General features: G+C 49.0%; 1 protein-coding gene across 1 annotated transcript in view; it reads left to right on the top strand.

Annotated features, from left to right (window-relative positions):
* Window positions 1-3,849: 3,849 nt before the first annotated feature.
* LOC309443964 (cell surface hyaluronidase CEMIP2-like) overlaps window positions 3,850-13,541 on the top strand; it is a gene marked incomplete at its 5' end in the record, with an annotated part of 46,161 nt that continues 36,469 nt past the window's right edge. The window contains 7 exons of the mRNA XM_082061379.1: window positions 3,850-4,348; window positions 4,501-5,062; window positions 5,350-5,519; window positions 5,834-6,022; window positions 6,364-6,533; window positions 8,125-8,334; window positions 12,007-12,212. Of these exons, the coding sequence (XP_081917505.1) occupies window positions 3,850-4,348; window positions 4,501-5,062; window positions 5,350-5,519; window positions 5,834-6,022; window positions 6,364-6,533; window positions 8,125-8,334; window positions 12,007-12,212 (2,006 nt within the window). The remainder of the gene's footprint in view (window positions 4,349-4,500; window positions 5,063-5,349; window positions 5,520-5,833; window positions 6,023-6,363; window positions 6,534-8,124; window positions 8,335-12,006; window positions 12,213-13,541) is intronic.

Below are 13,541 nucleotides of genomic sequence, written 5' to 3'. Positions count from 1 at the left end.
CCCGGCCAGGCCAGCAACACCAGAAGCTGATGCGTTCCACTCCGTGCTGCGAGCTGGGGCTTCCCTGGGGAAATACTGCTGCGCTGTACTGAGAGCGTAAAATGAATTTACAAAAAAAAAAAAAGAAAAAGTGGAGAATTGCAGGATTTGCGGCTGGGAATAGGAGGGGAAAAAAAAATAGTATGTGTTAATTATCATGATGCAGGAGCTAATGACCCGCGTCCCCCGCTCCCAGGATGCGCGGGTAGGTCTGGCTGGGGCGGGCAGCGGCTGTGCAAGGGCGCCCCCGTTCGGCCGTCCGCGGCGCCGCAGGGGCAGGACCGCTCCGCTGCTCGCTGCCAGTGTCCCCGTGTCCCCGTGTCCCCGTTGCCGACGCAGGAGCGGTGCCCGCGGCGGGGGGGGGTGCGGAGATGGGGGGTTTGGGGCCGCCTGGCCTGCGCTGGCGCTGCTGCGGGCCCCGCGCAGCCAGACTGATCCCGGGATGCCTCCGGTTCCCCGCTCCGTGGGAATGGGGTGTTGCTCAGGGGATGCTGACTCGGCTTCTCCTTCCTTTCTCGCTGTAGTAAGAAGGAAACAGGATACCGCCCAGAGAGGGAGTGTGCCCGGGAAAAAAACACTTAGAGAGGAGGAACCATCCTCTCTGCATTCGTGTGCGAGATGCGTATCTCTGGGAAGAGGTGTTGGTGCTCTGGGAGTGGGTGCACCCGCAGCTGACTCATGTAGAGCAGCTTTGTTTTCTGCCGTTGCCTTAAAATGAAGTCTCACCAGTCACTGATATTTGTTACCGAATGTTACGGTCATGTCTGTAGGTAAAGCGTTAAAGTCATTGCGACATGCTAAGACACGGTCAAGGTTGCCACATACCTGGTAGCCCATTACAGAAAATGACCCATTTTTGTTAGAAAGGTGAACTTAAGTTTATAGCTAATAATAACACTGAAAGGAGGGTTTGGGTTGGTTATTTTTGCAGAGAAGAGTTACATCAGCCATATGTTGGAGGCAGTGAGTGTTAGTCATGATTTCCCACTTGCAGGTGTGAGGATGTTTGGGAATGTGCTTGCGCTGAGGATGTGTTCTGTAACCAAGCGCTGTGGTGTGAGCTTCAAAGCCAGTGCTGCTGCAAAACAAAAATCATCTCGAAAAATGAAATTTGGAAAAGAGTGGAAGGAAAGCAGTTTAGTTCCTGAGCACCAGACTATAGGTAACTACAGGAGCTTCTGTGATTTCCTTAACAAGCAACAGGAATCTTTAGAAAAGCAGGTTGATCTGCCCAGTTTCATTTACTCTGAATTTTTCTTCCTCAGGCTGTTAAAATAGAAGGGAAATAGCACTGAAATCATTCATCTGAAAGTAGTTCTTTCAGAAAAAGCATCAGACCTGTGTATTTTTGTGGTTTTGGAGGCTACAGAGGGAAAATGCCTTTGATGGATTTAAACAGTGCTTGTACCTTAAAAATATTGGGTTCTTGTTCAGGAGCAGTCCCATTTAGACCAGGGTGACTTTGGCTTTGCTGATTGTTTCACAAGGCCAGCACAAAGTTCAGCATGAATCAAAGCTTGTGCTACATTTATTTCTGCTATTACTGTGTTAGATTAATCATTGTTGCCCTTTATTTAGATTGCAAGTCTGTGAAATCTTTTGCACAGAATAAGTGTTTTAAATAAAGAGGTATGAGATTTCTAGGGCCCCCACGGGTATAAAATTAAGGTTCAAGTCCTCTTCTACCTCAAATTTTGCACTTCTAGAACTGTTGAATTCAGAGAATTGTTAGTGTATTTTAAGACAGAATATTCCTGTTGGTCTCCTCTTGCCTGAAACTTCCACCAGTAGATAAATCTTTCTCCAAAAAAATTTGAGCACAGCCTCCTATACTTCTGATAACAGTTCTGCTTTCCCATGACCTGCATTCGTATATGTCATATTCAGATAAGGAGGCACAACTCTGACTAACGCCGCTTTTTTGGAAGGAAAATGACAAAAACTATTTGAGACAGGAATAGAAGTGCCAGCACTAAATGATAGATGAACAGCCGGTAGCAAAGGTGGCAGCTCTAACGTTTCCCTGTATTTATGGAGTATTGAAATGAGGGAGTGTTATCTGGATTTGTTTCTCTTTGGGGCGGATGCTTATTTTCAGATTCAGTTCTCTGAGTCCCAGGACAGGGTGTAAGGAAGTGGATGGGTTGTGTTAAGCACAAGCGAGTGTTGCTCCAGCTCCAGAGCTGTTGTGTGGAGCGCTGGGCATGGCTGTACCCCTCGCCCACCCCCCCATTTCCAGGCTGTTCCCATATTTTGTCTGACAGCACTTGCTCCTTATTAACATGACTATAGCCTCTTTGTGCCCTCTGTCAGAAGAAATCCTGCACCAGAATAAATTTTAGAGGTGACAGATTGTAACGGTTTGACCAGATGATGGCACACAAATGTCTCTGAGATCAGCAGCACCTGTGGGTTTGCATCTCTCAGGCTTTGGCCCTGGGCAGGAGCAACGGTTGGCAGTGTTGCCTGTCAGCTTCTGGCTTGTCCTCTCTGGGTGTTGGGCTCTGGAGTGGAGATGGGGGTGTATGTGTAGACTCGTGGAGGCAGACAGCAGTGGCCACAGTAACCTCTTCCCTGTCATTACGTGTCCCCAGGAAAGCTGAGTTATGCTATATTTTAGAGTCTATTAAAAAATGTCGTATTCTGATTCATGGAAAACAAACCAGTGCCAGTACTTCCACAGGCACTGCCATGTCCACTAGGACTGGAGTCCAGACAGGAACCTGTCAAAGCCAGGAATGCGGTCCCAGGCCATGGGGATAAAAGCATGTGGGTTTTCTTCAGGCTGTGTCTTGTCAGAGCACCTTCTATGGCCTTTCTGTGTCTTGTCAGAGCACCTTGTGAGGCTTTTCCTCTCTTCCACCACAGGCTGGCTGCAGGTTATTTTGGTCAGGTGATGGGACGTGATGTGGCAGATACCTCTCTGCTCACCCACTGTCAGGGGAACTTTCGCAGCCACTGGGATACAGCATTCTCTGTACATCTGCCAGATGCAGAACAACAAAGGGCAAAAGACCCCGTGGGAAGGTGCCAGAGGGGCCAGCTGCCTCCCAAGAAGGGCCAAGCCATGCCAAGCCCCGGTAACCACATGGGAGTCTGGGGGCTGGCGTACCTCAGCCCCCTGCCCTTCTTGGGGAGGCAGCTGGCCCCCAGTCGCACACTTTGCATGGGGCTTTTGAGCCCAGCCGGCTGCTCCGGGGATCTGCACAGACCCCCAGGGCCCTCCCCGGTATGAAACTCGCCCTGCTTCCCATGAGCCCGGGGAGGCCGGCGGGGAGGCCGCAGCCCCCAGGGGTTCGGAGCCAGGGAAGACCTTTGCGTGCGGGCAGCGGGGCTCTGCCCGGCCCCGAGCATCTGGGCTCCGGTCGCAGATACACGTCCAGGCTGGAGGGATCGTCCCCGGCTGGGAGGAGCCAGCAGCTCCGCTGCTGTAAACAGTGCGGGCACCGCCAGCGGTTGGGAGATGGATATAAATAGGGAGGCGGAGGGGAGGCAGCCGGAGCGGAGGAGCGGGAGCTGCCTGCGCCTGCCTGCCCCTTGTCTGCCGCCTGCAGCCGCGGTGCCAAGCAGCCCACATCGGGAGCTCCCGAGAGGCGGCGTACAAAGTTTGCGGCTCGGCTCTGCCGGGGATAGGTAAGCGGTCTGTGCAGCCGAAGTTTGAAACCCGCCGGTGCTTCTCGTCGATCTGCCGCTGGGGTTTTCTCCTCGCCGGCTCTTTCTGCGTACTGCTGTTATGGTTGCGCCGCCGTGTCAGGGGTTGTGTGGAGCTGGGAAACTGGGGCATTTCTGGTTTTGATCTTATTACCTTAAGTGAAGGAGAAAAAACAAAAAAAAAAGGGAAAATGTGTCTTGGCGCCGGCTCCGTGCAAAGCCGCGGCGAGGGAGCCGGCGCGGCGCACGTGTTGCGGCGGGGGAGCCCGCGGCTCCGGGCAGCAGGTAGCGGATGTGGCGACGCCCGGGACGCGCCAACCGCAGGAGCCCCGGGTACCGCGGCTCCTCCTGCCCTTCGAGCCGGACCCGGACCCGGTCCCGGTCTCGGCGCCGCCGCGGGACGCGTCGGGGAGCAGCGAGCGGCGGCAGCGCATCAGGTCGGTACCGCGCCCCTCCGCGCCCTTCCGCGCCCCTCCGTGTCCCGCCACCGCTGCCGCCGCTTGTCCATCTCTTGCAGGGCCCTGCCCGGAGGCCGCCCCGCACCTCGCCCCGTGGCGACCCGACTCCGACACCCGCCGCGCCGCTGTGGTGGGCCGAGGGGCGGCCCTGCGCCTCGAGAGCTCTGCCACCTTCCACTCCCTCGTCATCCGCGACGGAGGTAAGCGGGGCCGCCCGTCCCCTCGGGGCTGCCGGCTGCTCCCGGAGGCCGGGCGCTGTGGGGGGCGGCCCAGCCGCGTCTGCCGGCCCCCTGCGCTCCCAGTCCCCGGCGGTGCGCGTCCCCAACCCCGCTTCTCTCCCCTCTCCCGCCAGGGAAGCTGGTGTTCGCCGACCGCCCCCACGGGCCGCCCATCACCCTGCGGGCCCGCTACATTCTCATCCACGACGGCGGGGAGTTGCACATCGGCTCGGAGCGCTGCCCTTACGGCTCGCGGGCTACCATCTCGCTGTACGGGCGAGCCGCCGAGGGGGCGGCTGTGGAGGGTTTCGGGCAGAAGTTCGTGGGTGTGGGTCGCGGCGGCGTCCTGGAGCTGCACGGCCGGCGGCCCCGCTCCTGGACCCTCCTGGACAAAACCCTGCACCCCGGCGGGCTCCTCCACGGCCCCTACTCCTCCGAGAGGCGGTGGGGCAGCCGCGGGCTCAACCTCCGCATCCTAGACGCCGGCACGGCACGAGTGCTGGCGGCGGGACGCTTCGACACCCACCTGCAGCCCGGCGAGTGCCGGCGGCTGCGCGCCTTCCTGGCCCTCCAGGCCCCCGGCAGGGTGGTGGCGGCCGCCGTGGGGGACTCGGCCGCCCGCAGCCTCACGTTGGAGACGCGGCTGCTGCTGCGGGACCTTCTGGGCAGCCGGTACATCGCCCGCCTGGGCTACAGGTGAGACGGGCGGCGGGCGCGGGGTGGGGGGACGGGCCGGCGGCGCCACCATGGACAGCTCCGCGCCCGGGCCGCCGCGCCGCGCTGCCGCGCCCGACGGGGCCCGACCCGAGCGAGGGCGCGACCGGGGGCTCAGCCGGGCCTGACGGGTGGGCAGCCCGGGCCGGGGAAGGGAGGAGTGGAAGGAGGGGATGCAGTGCCACGCCGCTCCCGCCCTGGCTGCCCAAGCTCTTTGGGGATGGAGGGTTCGGGCCTCACTCGCTTTACTCCTTCCCGGTCTCCTTCAGGCAGCCCTGGGCGCTGGTGGGGATCCTCGGAGGGGACCGGCTTTCCACAGTAGAAGATAAGCGAGAGTATCACGGGAATGGAACAACAGGGTTAGCTGTAGCCCAAAAAGAGTTCCTCACTTACGATGGCACCCGTTTCACTGTTACTGCTTTCAGTGGATGGATAAAAGGTTTAGTTTTCCCTGACAATTGCCTGTCTTCTGTTGCTTTGCTCTGCTTTTTCTGGCTGCTGTGAATCTGAACAGTGCAATGATAGCAATACTGTAGTCTTGTGCTTGTATGGACAGTGACCAAGCTAACAACAGTACTCTCACAAAGTAATATTTTAGCTGCCTACAAAGAGATGACACTGACACATTTAATGGCTTGAGCACTTCTATCATACACAGAGTTATCTAGATAAAAATTAATCTGGTATTCTTCTTGCTAATTGCATGATGCTGTCATGCATAATTGTAAAAAAAATGATTGCTTCATTTTTCAGGGGTGCCTCATAATGGATTTAAAGTGGAAGTGTCCAAAGGAATAATTCTTCATTTGGTGGATGAGGTTACAAGTTGGTTACCAGGTGACCGGATTGTCATTGCCAGTACAGATTATTCTATGCATCAGGCTGAAGAGTTTAATCTCCTTCCTTGCCCTGAATGTAAAAGTAATCAAGTGAAAATTGATGGTATGAAATATTTTCATCAAGCTACTCATTTGTGGTAAATATTTGCATTGTCTTGTGTTTTACATTCTACATTTACTTGTCTTTTTAAATAGCTTTTGTCCCATAAACACATGAGACCTGAAGGCCCCAATATTATATGGGGATTTGAAAGTCTGTCCAGAGGCAGCAGTCCTTTGTAGAAGCCAGGGGAAGTGCTGAACTCCTCTGGGATCAGATACTGACAACTGGGCACATCCCCAGACTTAATGACTGCTTACATCAAAAGTGTGCAATTGCTTAGAACAATGCAGTAATTAAGATGGTGTGCTCAACCTGAATAAAAAGGTTTCTGATTTTCACAGGCAACCCACTTTATCTTCACATTGGAGAAGTCATAGATGGTGTCGACATGAGGGCAGAGGTTGGTCTTCTGACTAGAAATATACTTATTCAAGGAGAAATGGAAGATTCCTGCTATGGACAAAATCAGTGCCAGTTTTTCTCCTTTGACACGTTTGGAGGACATATTAAAGTGAGTCATTTTTCATGCATGTGCCTGTAGGTGGTTTCAGATAGTTCCTTTCCTGGTTTCTAAACAAGCAATATAATGTATGAAACTACCATTGTGCCTGGGGCAAAGAAGGGATATCTGTGAAGAAGGGATAAGTTGGCTGGCATGTTTTGCAAAACTAGACTTGCGATGAGGCTGTACCATTTTATTCACCATGTATACAAAAACATACCTTTCCCTGGGCTAGAGGGGATTTTTCAGTGGCACCACTGTCAGTGTGAAGTTACATAGTTCGTGAGATGGTGCTGAAGAAATTGTGCTTCCTGCAGAGCAAACCTGCTTCCTTCGTGGCCAAGAGAAGTGTGGGGTCTCACCCTGTTGTGCCTCCTCTCAGTCATCCCATGTGTTTTGGGTGGAGTCCTGCATCTGGGCAGGAAGTACCCCAGGTTCCAGTATAGGTTGGGAAATTCCATATTAGAGAGCAGTGTAGGGGAAAGGGACCTGGGGGTCCTGGTGGACAACAGGATGACATGAGCCAGCACTGGGCCCTTGTGGCCAGGAAGGCCAATGGCATCCTGGGGTGTATTACAAGGGGGTGGTTAGTAGATCGAGAGAGGTCCTCCTTGCCCTCTACTCCGCCCTGGTGAGGCCACATCTGGAATATTGTGTCCAGTTCTGGGCCCCTCAGTTCAAGAAGGACAGGGAACTGCTGGAGAGGGTCCAGCGTAGGGCAACGAAGATGATTAAGGGAGTGGAGCACCTCCCTTATGAAGAAAGGCTGAGGGAGCTGGGTCTCTTTAGTTTGGAGAAGAGGAGACTGAGGGGTGACCTTATTAATGTTTATAAATATATAAAGGGTGAGTGCCATGAGGATGGAGCCAGGCTCTTCTCGGTGGCAAACAATGGTAGGACAAGGGGTAACGGGATCAAGCTGGAACACAAGAGGTTCCACTTAAATTTGAGAAAAAACTTCTTCTCAGTAAGGGTGACAGAGCACTGGCCCAGGCTGCCCAGGGAGGTTGTGGAGTCTCCGTCTCTGGAGACATTCAAAACCCGCCTGGACATGTTCCTGTGTGACCTCACCTGGGCGTTCCTGCTCCAGCAGGGGGATTGGACTGGATGATCTTTTGAGGTCCCTTCCAATCCCAAACATACTGTGATACTGTGGAGGTGCAACATCTTGCTGGTGCGGGACCTTTGCGTAAAATGACTCCTCCATCAGCTGGAAATCGGGGGGAGCTGTGCATCTCTGACCCAAAATCACTTGACAGAGATAAAAGCTGCCAGCAAATAGAGCCTGGTGGTAAACGCCACCCCTTTCTGTAGCTGGCAGGAGCACATTGTGCATAGCCGTGTCACACACCGCTATCGCTAAATGCTGTTGGTGGTGTTGGCAGCGGTTCCTTGGCAGCCCCATGCCCGCAGGTGTGCAGCTCCTGGCACGCTGCGCTGCTGGGAGTCAGAGCAGGGGCTGACACCTCCTTCGGGATCAGGCCCCATTTTACTCTGCAACCTTATTGCCTAATGAGAGAGAGAAAAAAAAAAAAGTGTTTTTCTTTTTCCATGTGTTTATACTGTAATGCCTTATTTGGATCTACATATGTCTCAACAGATCCTAAGGAATTTTAGCTCTGTTCACATGTCAGGAGTGGAATTAAAAAACATGGGGCAGCAAATCCTGGGCAGTTACCCTGTGCATTTTCACTTGGCTGAGGATGTGGATGTGAGAGGAGGATACGAACGCCCAACGTACCTTGATAACCTGGCTATCCACCACTGCTTCTCTAGGTGTGTTGCCATACATGGAACTCATGGCCTTCTGGTAGGAGACATATTTTATTAGTACCCAGTTCATTTCTTTGCTTAGAGACTGCTAAACAGTAAGAGCCGTTTGTGATGCAAAGAGAAATCAGAATATTGAAACAAGGCATCTTTTCCCCAAGAATTGTCCTGACTTGTCAAGTTTATTTGACTGCTGTTCAGGTTAGGCTGTTGCTCCGATAGTGCAGCTCTTCAAAATGAACTTCATGTTCTTAGTATTGCCTAATTGATGTTGTTAACGGTGTGATCAGATATAGTGAAATCTTTCCCGTGATTATTTTGGACAGTTTGTGATAATAGGAACTTTCATTTAAAATGAAAGCAATGTACCTTTACTGGACCTGGCTGAAGTGATGGACCTTTGATTTGCAAAGAAAATGGAAAAGACAGGGGTTGTTCAAGTCAGGGCAATGTGAAATATATCTGAAAATATTCACATGACAAAGGGAATGAAATACGAGACGGACAGACCCGAACAGCCGCTTCAGTGCCAGAAAAGCCCGCAGGAACTTGGCTTTGACCTAGATCCTTGCAAGGACATTGTGGAGAGGAACCAGAAAAAAAAATGCGATACATGTCCCAGCTGGAAAACACAGATTCCTGCTCCAGTCCCGACACGTCTAATTGCTGTGTGCTCTGCAGTACCCTGAACGGTGTTTTGGTGTCCGTGGGCATTTCCTTGTTCACCTGATGTGTGCTCAAGCAGAGACACTCCTTGAACTATCTGTGACTTCCCGTGTTTTTCTTGATAGCTTTTTCTCGACACTGGACATAAAGCTATGTAAGGCATAACAAAAATGCACTTGGCTTGGTACTCTTGTGTGAAAGGGTCCCCCTGGAAGGTTGTATTCATGAAAACGTGATGCTAGACTTGTACAACCAGGAATGTTTTTCATGTATCCTAAACTGGATTTGCATTGTCCAGATCACTCAAAATATTGATTGCCTTCTCATATACATGATTTTCTCTGGCTGTAGAGCCTGATTTTGTGCCCTTAGGTGGCAGGAGACTTACCCAGTATATGTGGATATGCTTTGTCTTCTCATTGCTGTTAAATCCCTGGAATAGAAGGGACCTGCCTGGGATGAAAAATCAATCCTTACGTTAATATTGGTCCTGAGAACAAGGGTGTGTGGTCTTGCACTTTATCAGAAGTGAGGTTGCCAAGGTTTTATCTGGATGCGTGGGATGCAATAGCTGTGAAATCAAGAATCCAAGTATGAGATCCAGCCCTGCCCCACACCTGACTGCTGAGGGCTTTGAGTCCATGAATCAGTGAACAGATTTTATAGCAAAGGTTAAATATATGATTCTGTGCAAAAATTATGTGGTTTCAATATAGTAATTAAGATGTAATAAAAAACCTTACTTTAAAATAAATTAAAATGATTTGTAGTTTCAGAGAAGAGCATATATGTATCAGAGCAAGGAGGTTAAATAACATAGATGGGGACCTGTTTTAGCATCAGATTAAGAAACTTCAGCCCCTGAGGCACAATAAACCAGATAGGTGATTTTTCCCCTGTCCTGTCTTGAGAGTTTAGAGGATGTAATTGCAGAAGTACATTGCTGGAGTGCTGTGGTTTGTGCTTTGCTGTGTAGGGCTCATGCAACGCTGTTTGCAAAGCCGTTCTCCCATCTGCTGCTCACCTGTGCCAGGCTTGTGCTGCTTTGCGAGCCGGTGGCAGCGGGGACACGGCTTGGGTTACCCCGTTGGCTGGGACATGGCTCCGGCGGCCCTGGCACACGTCAGGCGTGCGCGCACCACTGTAGTCTTTCATGTCTAACGTTGCAGTGCATAAAGGTCACTTATATTGTGTTGCTGAGCTATATATAATTCAGTGTTTAGAGGCATCTTAATCATCTGGCGTTGGACACACCAGCGGGGCTGTGGCTGGCGTTGCAGACGGTGTTTCATGCTGATTCATACAGTAATGTGCTGCTGGCATACTGCCCCGGGTGGGCTCTCATTTCCAAGCTTTGAGGTTCTACCTGTGATGTCCCAGAATTGATCAGTTATTGGGGTTTTGATCTAATGGCATGGGTCCTTACCTTTTGGTGCAAATGTAAATGATCTTTAAACTATGCTATTTCTGGTTAGGAAAGTGATCAATATAGTTTTGTGTGTGTAAGTTTTTTGGGCTGCCATCTGTCTCTGAAGCTGTGACAAATCTTATTAATTAAAGCTAAAATCTGGTTTCAGATACAGCTGTCTGAGGCACAGATTAGCCAAAGTTCAGCTAAACTCAGAAGAATTAAACTCTACAATTGAAATACTGTTTAAAACAGCGGGTGGTTTGCTGTTAGAGTTTCTTTCCAAAAATAGTCTTCCGTGGCCTCCTCAGTGCAGCTTCTGCCCATCATTCGGATGAGTAGAAGTAGCCAGGCTTACTGTTCTTAGCAGGCTGGCAAGGACACCTGCGTTTTTATCTAAATCCGTTTCCTATCTGTATTTCCAAGACTCAGCTGGCAGGGACACTTCCAGGGTGTGTAGGTTCTCTGTTACCTTCCTGGTAGCTCACTCCCAGCTTTCCAAAACTCCATCAGTTAGGAGTTGGGTACCTGGTTGTGTTGTGCCTTATTTTTAACTCCCTTGAACATCTCATTGAGGCAGAAACAAGAGCAACAGGTGACATGTTTGAGGGGTGACTGCCAGGAAAACAATGAAATCCAATAGAGATAGACCTGTGGGGACTATACTGTCTGTGACTCCAGATGTTCTGTACATTTCTAACCCATTAAGGGGAAACCACAGGATATGAATCTGAAATGGATTTGGTTCAAGTATCCCTCTGTATACAGAAATAACCAAGTAGTTTAATATTAGTTAATCTTGCAGTCTTACAGAGACATAATTCCGACATCAACAGGAATTTTGTATGCCTAAAGAGTGAAGAAATATGCTGACAGGGATCATTTGAGTACAAAGTTAGGTTTCAGTAAGATTTAGTAACAAATAGCTGGTATTATAACTAACCTGATTTATTATTTACATTTAAAAGAAGGATTTCTGAATTTGTCTTCATAAGACTGTACATCAAAGGAGGCTTGTGCTAAGTCCTCTTTGTCAAATTAGGGTTTAATGCAATATCCCTGTGCATGTCAGTTAATCTTAAATAGGCTGAAGCAGTAAAATACCATCTCTGCCCAAGCTGATCGTTACAGGAGTGATGTGGCCCTGCACCTTCTGAGAGTGGAGGAGAAAGAACAGAAACCTCGTTAATATAAATTACTTCCCATGGTGCATTTTAAAGAATTTCTTATTTTATTTGGGAAGTGTTGCAGTCATGAAAATTTTTGGATTAACCAGACTAAATATCATGCGAGAGACATTTACCTTTGTGTAGATATTTATTCCATAACACTGAATCAAATATTCTCTTCTAGAGCTGAGGGCAGTTTTAATTCCTGTATTTTGCAATTTTCCTTTAATTATGCATGTGATCTACCTCAGAGTGATTTTAGTAGCAGTTTTTGCTGTATGAGATCAGCCCACAGTTGTGCAAACCTCATGTAGTTGGAGTCAGTGCCTATGTGGGCACTGCTCGCTATGCAGAGGGCGTCAAAACCACCCCACGAGTATTTCAGCCATTTATTGATAAGCAAAGCACATCAGTTATAGTTCCTGCTGCTGTTAGCGTTGCGATCTATGGCCTCTATACCTTTTTCCAGGTAAAAGACACCATTGGCTATGACACTCTGGGGCACTGTTTCTTCCTCGAGGATGGGACGGAGCAGCGAAACACGTTTTATCACAACCTGGGCCTCCTCACGAGATCGGGAACCATCTTGCCATCGGATCGCAATGAGGTTATGTGCCTTGCCATCCGCAGCCACGTCTATGGGAATTACGTCCCTGTGCCAAGCACCGACTGCATGTAAGTGCTCTGGGAGCTGCAGTCAGGTTTTGTGCTTATAGAATCATAGAATCATTTCAATTGGAAGAGACCCTCAGGATCATCGAGTCCAACCACAACCTATGTTGTGCTTGATAGCTGGGTCCCAAAGAACACAGTGGTGAAGGTTTTGAAAGGTGCTATTTGATTTTAAATGAAATAATTGTTGCTTTTTCTATCATTTCTCATTTTAAAATAGCTGAGCTACCTGACCATGTTTTGCATGTGAATATATCTATTAACACCTGCATGAGTCCTAGGCAAGGAGTATTTGCTGCTGGTTATTCCTGACGCTGTTTCCTGAGAATCATAGATATGTTAGAGCACTTTGCTCATTTCTGAACCCCTTTCAGCTCTTTTTAAGTAGGTTGTTGAAGTCTCTGTGAAATCTATCTCATAAATACAAGTCAGTTCAGCCCTGGTATAGGTTGACAAAGATATCACCTACTACAAAGGGAGGATTTTGCCTTTTTTCAGTGGGGCTGGAGCATCTAGACTAAATTGGTCAATAGGATGTGAGTGCATGAATATCTAGAGAACACCAGGAGATTTAGTGAGAATGTAGAGATTAGTATAAACCACAGTGAGCATCATTTCACAATATACAACATTCCGGTACAGCAGACTCAAGTTCACTTCTATTTTGGCAACTGATGAGCTGTAACAGTGGACCCAGGTGTTGGCCCAGCTAGTGTTTGAGAGTAAGAACACGGTTTAGCCAAGGAAATTTGTATTTTCATATTTGTGGACAAACCCAACTTATTTAAATTTGCATAAATATATCATTATTGAAATGCTAAGGTTGATTGTATGGTTAACATAGATTTATTTTGCACCTATTTAGTGTTTCTGTTAATCCCAAGTACTGTGGATTCTTGATTATGTGATAGTTAAGGTGCATAAAAAAATGACTGAGATTTTTTGCTTAGAAGGATCAAGTTAATTGGTATGGTCATGAGAAAAGATTTACGATGTTTTTACATGTGTTCTTTATTCCTGCAAAAGATGATATCAAATAAGTAAGATAACTGATAATATTTTCATAGCTATATCTGGCATCTGTTTTTGCCACTACTGATCTTCCTTCTGAAGCAAAACCTCCTTGAACAAATGTCAAAATATTAGCTCCTTAATCTCCTACTTAACAAACCATTTGCAACTTGCAAGAACATTAATTTTGTGTTCCATGTAGAAGCTTCATAAATCCATAGAGAATCCCATACCTCCTGCCATTACCCCCAAACTTCCAAAAACAATCCAAATTTCACTTTTCAGACATTTTCCAAAGCTGTTTAGCTAAAAAGAAAAAAG

This window comes from Streptopelia decaocto (assembly GCF_964273445.1).
Source record: "Streptopelia decaocto genome assembly, chromosome: 9".
In the NCBI taxonomy this organism is placed as follows: domain Eukaryota; kingdom Metazoa; phylum Chordata; class Aves; order Columbiformes; family Columbidae; genus Streptopelia; species Streptopelia decaocto.
Note: the sequence above shows the minus strand (reverse complement) of the source record. Positions and strands in the feature narration are given on the sequence as shown.